This window comes from Schistocerca piceifrons, chromosome 2 (assembly GCF_021461385.2).
Source record: "Schistocerca piceifrons isolate TAMUIC-IGC-003096 chromosome 2, iqSchPice1.1, whole genome shotgun sequence".
NCBI classification, from domain to species: Eukaryota; Metazoa; Arthropoda; class Insecta; order Orthoptera; family Acrididae; genus Schistocerca; species Schistocerca piceifrons.
This window is the reverse complement of record NC_060139.1, coordinates 780354630-780364192: the sequence shown is the minus strand read 5'-3', so window position 1 is coordinate 780364192 and position 9563 is coordinate 780354630. Positions and strand designations below refer to the sequence as shown.

The 9563-nt window shown below is 39.2% G+C and overlaps 1 protein-coding gene across 1 annotated transcript in view; it reads right to left on the bottom strand.

Moving 5' to 3' along the window:
- LOC124777919 overlaps nucleotides 1-8457 on the bottom strand; it is a 242139-nt gene extending 233682 nt beyond the window's left edge. The window contains exons 1-2 of the mRNA XM_047253471.1: nucleotides 8261-8457; nucleotides 7794-7924 (exon numbers count right to left, since the gene is read on the bottom strand). Of these exons, the coding sequence (XP_047109427.1) occupies nucleotides 7794-7914 (121 nt within the window). The 5' untranslated portion in view covers nucleotides 7915-7924; nucleotides 8261-8457. The remainder of the gene's footprint in view (nucleotides 1-7793; nucleotides 7925-8260) is intronic.
- Nucleotides 8458-9563: the final 1106 nt, after the last annotated feature.

Here is a 9563-nt window from a genome sequence, read left to right as displayed (position 1 = left end):
CATATATTATCAGTGTTCAAGCTCCATTAGCACATGTTCATGTATCAAACCCAAATCCTGTATAAATAGGTTCAACCCAATCCGCTCTCACCAAAATTCTCTGCTACAAGCCTAAGCCTAGCTCATATATCACCAAACCAGTACGAGGACAGATCTCAGAACATGGAATTCAAAAAGCAATTCTGTAGAGCACAACAGTACAACACAACAAGGGACCATCCACAGTCTAATCTCCGTGTGTGTGTGTGCGTGTGTGTTGGGGACGTGTGTCTAAAGTGGACATGGGAAGTTACGATGGCGGAACAACTGGTATGCACAGTCAATGATGTTATCAGGTTTTCAGTTCAATTGCAGAAGAAGTAACGTACTCTGTGTTACGCATGTGAGATCAATTTTTTTTTAATGGTGAACACTTAATTTGCATGGGAAAATACACACAAATAACTAAAAGCTAAATTTACATTTTCTGCAGCAATCTGTTCTTCTGTTACTGATATATGCAGCCTGCTGCAAACCCCTGGATGCAAGCAAATGGAAAATAATGGAAATTAAAGTCCTAGTATTTCTACATGTAGAATGTACTACCACACAGAAAAGGAATCAAACTGCAAAAGAATTGAAATCTTATTTTTTATAGATGTATATCACTGAATGGGCACAGATAAAATTAATATGTCTTGGACACTGATTTGGTGGGAAAAACTTAGCGGACAACCTACAAAACCATGTACAAGGTTATTACAAATAACTGAAGTTATTTCATAAAACCAATGTAGCTACATTAATTGACATATTGTCAAAAAACTGAACACTCATAAAACTCGAAAAGTTTTGTATTGTTGCTGCTGTACTTCAGATTTCTGCCACACGAGTGCAGCAATGAGTAATTAAACAAGATGGACGCTGGGGCCGAGAAAGCATATGTTGTGCTTCAAATGCAGTAACATCAGTCTGTTTTAACAGTGCAACGACACTTCAGAAAGAAGTTCAACAAAGATTCACCAACTTCAAACATGATTCACCAGTGGTGTGCACATTTCAAATCTTCAGAATGGCTTTGTGCTGGGAATCAACATGCTGGACTGATGTGAGCGAAGGAAATGGCTGACCACATGCAGGTGTGTTTTGCACTTGGCCCACAGAGCAAGCAGAGGGCTGAACATACCACAACCAACTATTTGGACAATCCTAAGGGACAATCTGAAACTAAAGCCTTACTGCTCGTAACTGCTACAAGCCCTGACTCTTTACGACAAAAACAGTTTAAAGTTTCAGTACAGTTGCAACAGCTTATGGAAGAGGATGGGTTTTCTTAAAAACTCATCTTCAGGGATGAAGAAACATTTTTGTGAACAACACAATTTGCATATCTGGGCGAGGGTCGTTCCATGTAAAAGAGGAATCATCAAAAAATTAATTTTTCTGTGGGAATATTTTCCCCCGTTACATATGTAGGTTGGGCATTGAATTTTGTTGACAAGATTGATTTTCCCCTCCAAAACCTATTGTTTACTTGTGGGAGCCACTGTTTTGAAGACAATATTGTTGAGTTTGTTCATGCAGAAGATTTGATCAATTTCAAGGCAAGGAAAAAAAAATCATGAAATTTATAATAATTCTTTATGGTTCATATACAACTTTAAAGAGCATAACTTCTTCTCTTTCTATTTAGTATAGTTTTTAGAAGCAAACCCTTTAAGCATGATAAATACAAAAACATTTATATAACCTAACCCAAAATGTGTAACATGAGTTATCAAATGCCATTTTTTACAGATTTTCACAAAATACATTTAAGTATAGAAACTTATACGCCATGCTGTCCTTCACATAAGTGTACATGATAAATTGGTGTCTCAAATAAATTTCCTCCTGGAAGCCTTCTCCTGGTATAGGATATTTAATTCAAATAATCTGAGTTACCTTTATTTATGCAATGTGAGTTACCATAATTTTTGTAGTATTAGCTATAATTTTGACCATTCAGTTTGGTTCTGAATTACAATAACACAACTAACAATATATTTCAATGTATTTAATGCGTATTTACCTCCATATGCCACATAAAATCCCATAGGGAATAGCTATTTCTACTTTACAACAATTTGCAATTTTTTCAGAATGCCTTTAAGTGCAGCTGAAAAGTTGAGAAGAAAAAGGCAGAAATTGAAAGATGAAAGCAGATATGAAGAGTATAAAATCAAACACAAGAAAACTATGAAAAAATTCAGGAAAAAGAAGCAGCAACAGGAAAAATGTTTGGGTAAAAGAGAAGAAGAAAGTATTGCTGCAGACAAGAAACGTAATGTTAGAGAAAGAGTTGCCAAGCACAGGAAGCGGCTAAAGGAAGCATCTTCAGTTACACCAAGTAGTTCTGCCTCTACACCATATAAAAATAGGTCTTCACTGAGAAAAGCCATATCAAAATTGAAACGTGTACTTCCAGCATCATCCAGAAACCAAAAATGTGTTATTAGAAGGTTGTATCACACATTCGTTGAACCTTTAGAAGTAGAAAGAATCTGTAAACAAATAATAAGTGCAGTGAGCAAATTCTATGAAAGGGATGACATTAGCAGACAGGCCCTTGGACACAAAGACGATATGGCTGTACAAGATGAGAAACGTAAGAGTAAATTGCAAGTACGACACTCGACATCATCTTTGAAAGAAGCCCATGCAATGTTTTGTGAAGAAAATGGCAAAGTGATTGGTAAAAGTAAATTCACAGAATTAAGACCCAAATATGTCATGCTTGCCAATAAACTTCCACACAATGTTTGTCTCTGCAGATATCACAAGAATTTCATCTGTGCTATTATCTCTCTGCATAGCATAGTACCTCAAATACTTAAGTACACCAGTAACTAACCAGAATTTTTTCTGTGTGCAGAGCCTACAGCCCATTGTTGGTTGGGAAAGTGCATGAAATGTAAAGATTTATTGGCAGTTAAACTTCTTGGTTTATGTATTGGTGTACAAGAGTACGGCGTGAAATGGTATGTGTGGCAGGAGAGTGGCGACAGGATTTCGAAAGTAGAGGAAGAAGGTACGTTACAGAATGTTATTGACCATATTCTTACCATGGTACCTAAAGTTTTAGAGCACTGCTATTTTAAGAGAGAACAATCAAAGAACTATCAGAGTGATAAGGAATCACTGCCTTCTGCAATGCTAACTGCAATGATGCAAATTGATTTTTCTAAAAATTTTACATGTGTAAGTCAAGATTAAATTCAAAGTGCACTTTGGCAGCCAAATCAAATTAGTATTTATATTGATATGAATATAATAGAGGGAAACATTCCACGTGGGAAAAATATATCTAAAAAGAAAGATGATGAAACTTACCAAACAAAAGCGCTGGCAGGTCGATAGACACACAAACAAACACAAACATACACACAAAATTCTAGCTTTCGCAACCAATGGTTGCCTCGTCAGGAAAGAGGGAAGGAGAAGGAAAGACAAAAGGATATGGGTTTTAAGGGAGAGGGTAAGGAGTCATTCCAATCCCGGGAGCGGAAAGACTTACCTTAGGGGGAAAAAAGGACAGGTATACACTCGCACACACACACATATCCATCCACACATACACAGACACAAGCAGACATTTGTAAAGGCAAAGAGTTTGGGCAGAGATGTCAGTCGGGGCGGATGTACAGAGGCAAAGATGAAGTTGAAAGACAGGTGAGGTATGAGCGGCGGCAAATTGAAATTAGAAATTAGCGGAGATTGAGGCCTGGCGGATAGCGAGAAGAAAGGATATGCTGAAGGGCAAGTTCCCATCTCCGGAGTTCTGACAGGTTGGTGTTAGTGGGAAGTATCCAGATAACCCGGACGGTGTAACACTGTGCCAAGATGTGCTGGCCGTGCACCAAGGCATGTTTAGCCACAGGGTGATCCTCATTACCAACAAACACTGTCTGCCTGTGTCCATTCATGCGAATGGACAGTTTGTTGCTGGTCATTCCCACATAGAACGCTTCACAGTGTAGGCAGGTCAGTTGGTAAATCACGTGGGTGCTTTCACACGTGGCTCTGCCTTTGATCGTGTACACCTTCCAGGTTACAGGACTGGAATAGGTGGTGGTGGGAGGGTGCATGGGACAGGTTTTACACCGGGGGCGGTTACAGGGGTAGGAGCCAGAGGGTAGGGAAGGTGGTTTGGGGATTACATAGGGATGAACTAAGAGGTTGCGAAGGTTAGGTGGACGGCGGAAAGACACTCTTGGTGGAGTGGGGAGGATTTCATGAAGGATGGATCTCATTTCAGGGCAGGATTTGAGGAAGTCGTATCCCTGCTGGAGAGCCACATTCAGAATCTGATCCAGTCCCGGAAAGTATCCTGTCACAAGTGGGGCACTTTTGGGGTTCTTCTGTGGAGGTTCCGGGTTTGAGGAGATGAGGATGTGGCTCTGGTTATTTGCTTCTGTACCAGGTCGGGAGGGTAGTTACGGGATGCTAAAGCTGTTTTCAGGTTGTTGGTGTAATGGTTCAAGGATTCCGGACTGGAGCAGATTCGTTTGCCACGAAGACCTAGGCTGTAGGGAAGGGACCGTTTGATGTGGAATGGGTGGCAGCTGTCATAATGGAGGTACTGTTGCTTGTTGGTGGGTTTAATGTGGACGGACGTGTGAAGCTGGCCATTGGACAGGTGGAGGTCAACGTCAAGGAAAGTGGCATGGGATTTGGAGTAGGACCAGGTGAATCTGATGGAACCAAAGGAGTTGAGGTTGGAGAGGAAATTCTGGAGTTCTTCTTCACTGTGAGTCCAGATCACGAAAATGTCATCAATAAATCTGTACCAAACTTCGGGTTGGCAGGCCAGGGTAACCAGGAAGGCTTCCTCTAAGCGACCCATGAATAGGTTGGCATACGAGGGGGCCATCCTGGTACCCATGGCTGTTCCCTTTAATTGTTGGTATGTCCGGCCTTCAAAAGTGAAGAAGTTGTGGGTCAGGATGAAGCTGGCTAAGGTAATGAGGAAAGAGGTTTTAGGTAGGGCGGCAGGTGATCGGCGTGAAAGGAAGTGCTCCATCGCAGCGAGGAAATATTCCGCATGTCCAGGGCCTGTCATTCCCTGTGTTGCCACACTTTTTTAAGAACTACCAAAAATATTAGAGAAGTTACAATCTGGTCAAATGGTCCTGCTTCCCAGTTTAAAAGCATATGTATTGCAGAGTCTATAAAAGTTGTAAGTAAGAGTCGTGCCAAAGAATTACATGCAAGTACTTTGCAACTCCTCATTGAAAGGGGCCAGTGGATTGAATTGGTGGGGCTGTAAAATGCAAATTTTGGACTCCTGTGAAAAGCAGGAAATGTGTTGTAAACAACGCAACAGATTTTGTAAAAGCATTGTTGAATTCTTCTTCTAATGTGACAGCAGTTCTTATGGGTGAAAAAGGCTTTAGCCAAAGAAGCAAAAAAACTACATCTCTCAGCATTAATCAAGAACTGCAAGCCTTTCTTGAACATTTCTAAAGTTCATCACTCTATAATAATAAAGTTGTAGGGACACACCACTCCATCAGCTGCAGAGGAAAATGCTAACAGAACAGAAAAATCACTGGATATACAAGCAGATGACTGGGTGGTGGTAAAATATGACAATTCATATTTTTCTGGTAATGTTACTAAAATTGAAAATGGTGAGTTTGAAGTTGATGCTATGATGAAAGATGGGAAGTGGCCTGAAATGAGATATGAGATATACTACACTTAGGACAAGCGTGTCAGAAAAGTGAACCCTCCAAGTGTTCTAAATTCCCGTGGTTATTTCACGTTTGACTGTGATCTGTGACAATGTAACATGAGTTACCATATGTTGTAACACGAGTTAACTGTTCATTATGTTTTAATATTTATTTTATTGCAGATTAAATGTTTGCAACTTTGTTAAAATACTTTTAAGATCTGGTATTGTGTGTAAAACTTACAAGAAATGTTCACATAAAACAGAGCAGACTTTTGAATATGCAAAAGCCATTTCTTGGAAATGTATCGCAAATTAGCAAGAATAATCATAAGATTTGGTTTTCTAATTATAGTAATGTAACAATTATTGTGATATAGGTTTATAGAGCATTCTGTATAAAGTATGTTTTGAGGTATAAAAAATATTTAATAGAAACGTTTCCTTCTGTTAATTGTCCGAAACTTATAATACAAACATCACTTTGTAACATGAGTTAGCATGGAATGATCCGGGACAGAGAATCCCAACACTATTGTAAAACACAATCGAGAAACTTCCTGGCAGATTAAAACTGTGTGCCGGACCGAGACTCGAACTCAGGACCTTTGCCTTTTGGGGGCGAGTGCTCTACCAACGGAGCTACCCAAGCACGACTCCTGCCCTGTCCTCACAGCTTTACTTCCACCAGTACCTCGCCTCCTACCTTCCAAGTTCTGGAAACACAATCGAGATTCACCAAGAGTTAATGTGTTCTGTGGAGTCTCATGATTTAAAGTTTACAATACCTTTATCCTTCTGCCAAAAGGCAATTACAGTACACGTCTTTGGACATGCTGGAAAACTGCCTCACGTCACAACTGGAGACTGACAGTGTGAATTTCATCTACCAACAGAATGGTGTTCCACCCCACTTCCATCATGATGTTCATGAATTCTTCACAAGAAATTAAGCAATGGACTGATCTTGTGGAGCTGTTGATCAGAAATTCATAATATGGCGAAAGATTCAGTGCTTAAGTCTCCTGTTGCAATAAACCTACCAGAACAGCAAGCTTGCATCAACAGCACTTAATGATAGGGGGCATGCTACACCAAACATGGAAAGAACTTGATACTGCAGAATCAGAAATGAGACATATATGGAGCACATTTACTCTGTCAGCTTTACACTTCCACACAGTATTTTGTGCTAGCCACAAAAATTCTAAATAAAAGTTGACAAGCAAATATTACAAGCACTGATGGGTGTAACATGTTAAAAATACAAGATGAATATTCAAACAAAAATGACCAGATGAAAGAACCATGAATCGATTATGTCACAAAACACAGAAAAAGAGAGGGAGAAATGTATAAAACACAAAGACCTAGTAAAACTGAACAAATGCGGCAACATTTCATATTTTTCAAAGTGACAGGTGGAATTGTTTTATTACACTTTTTGCTATCAGCCACAATGAAACCCTTGACTGGTCATAGAAAGTTATTTCAAAAACAAAGCCACTGTTTGAACAGTGAAAGATTTTCGCCATGTCTGATGGATAAAATAAACAGATCATCATTCGAAACTTCCTGGTGCACGTTCCGCTGTGGAGTGAAAATTTCATTCTAGTTCACCATTTATTAGCAATTCAATCAAAATTTTTAATCCTTTTTTATAAGGTAAAAACTTCTTTCATAGCCCAATACAAAGCGATAAACTGAAAATGTAAACAGTGACAACAAAGTGTGTGTGTGTGTGTGTGTGTGTGTGTGTACACAAAATCACAATTCACATAAGAAGGTCTTGCATTCATATCCACAGACGTGATGATGGAAATGTTCCAACAGGAAATACAAACTTAAAACAATTAAATAACCGGCACCACTGACAGTCACCAAAACAAAAACTTCATAAACTGTTTCGTGTCATTTCGATATGTAGCAGTGTATGTTTACGACAGAACTAAGAAAATATTTTTGTTATATCAACCCTTTCGTTCCAAACCGCTGACTATTATATCGTTATAAATACACATAAACAACAACAGCAATAAGCCATATTTCCGTTACTGTAACTATTTACGTTCGCACCACGTCAATATTATTGACTTACCGATTATATTCTGTAGTGTATCAGGATCTACTGAAATTGTCCCGTCATTATTAACGATGATGATAAGGGTGTTGTCCGATTTACGATCATCAGCTGTGTCAGCAACAAAGGTGCTCGACATTGCACGTTACCTGCAAACCATATCAAAAGGTTATGGTAAAGTTTGCAGTATAACATCACGTGCATACACCTGACATTGTTTTGTTTATATGCTCCGTAATACATGCCATGATCAGATGATACACTCTGCCGGAAATAACACACACATCGCGCGCACAGCCATCAACCATAAAAACTTTAACAGTTACTTCACTAACATGACAAGCCTAGGAAATCATCTCAGTTTACGGGGCCCAGCACGGTCCAAAATAAACGCGCCCAAATAATCGGCCATCTTGTATGATAGCACAGCAACCAGAATACACACGGACACCGTAACTGCGCAAAAATCAGACATTCGTACACACCTTATCTCCTGATGGCGAGTTTCATGTATCTTCTTATCGTACAACTGAACATTTGAAAACAAAACAAAACCATAACCCTAAAGTACACTACAACCTACAGAAATACGAAATAACATCTCTCTGGACGACATTCTAAAACTCCACAGATACCACGTTACAGTCGCATCAAAGATACCTAACACTGGCTTTTTATCTATGGTAACCATTGCTTCCTAATTACATTCTTTGAAATAAAATAGCCATTACCGTTTTCAAAACATAAAATTATTTTCATTGAACTTAATGGGAATTGTCACATTTATGTGCATGTCCGTTCCTGAGTGACAGTCGGACTTTGTAACGAAAGGGTCCATGGTCTGCGAGGCCCATTTATAAACACAAAAATACCCATCCAAGTTTCAACAACTCCGTTTCGCCGTTACGAAATATGTTTGCAAGCATTTTACTTCCTTTCGTCTTTAAACTGGTAAAACTCTGCGTGATTATTTATTAGGAGGCACATTGTCTGTAGACCTTTCCGAAACCACAATTACACCCTTACTTCAACTTCCAATGAGATTCTATGATACTGTCACATACACTTTTGACACCCCACAAATGTTACACATTTCATTTACGTAACACGAGAATAAAAATCCGCCACTCATTTTAATTTCAATTTTAAATGTTATCTGTCGTACATTCTTATGTCGATAACATTGGCTCAACGATCTAGTAAAGACCATTATTTAAAATATATAACACGTGAATCATTCTTGGCATTATGGGGTACAAGGTGCGGACTATTTGCAACAGTGAACATAACGGAACTAATATTCACAGTCAACAACCACGACTTATAAACTCTCGCTTATGTGGTTCGTTACTGTGTAAAGCTTTTCTACCCCACTCTACCATTTATTTAGGAGTAGTAATTGGAAGTGAGTGGGGGGGGGGGGATGTTTACATCTTGTAGAACAGTATTTTTGGAAGCTATATGCAAACAAACACAGATTGTGTTCCACAGCAGGACCCTGTTGACTAAAGCAATACCAGTATTATTTATGTTGTTACCACACAGAAATGTCACTGGACAGTTCAAAACAATAGACTGATACAGGAAAGGTACGCTACATGAAAGGATTAAGGCACGGCCGCCTGTATTAGAGGCCGGAGGATTGAAATGTGGCAACGTTACGTTAAGGCCTACCGCATGCTGTGCCTATAAGGTAGCGAACAGAAGCAGTTGTTTACGTTCTTTCGCGGTGTCTGTTTTATCTGACATTTCAGTGTAATTATGCTATACTGGACTTCTGTTATTTCA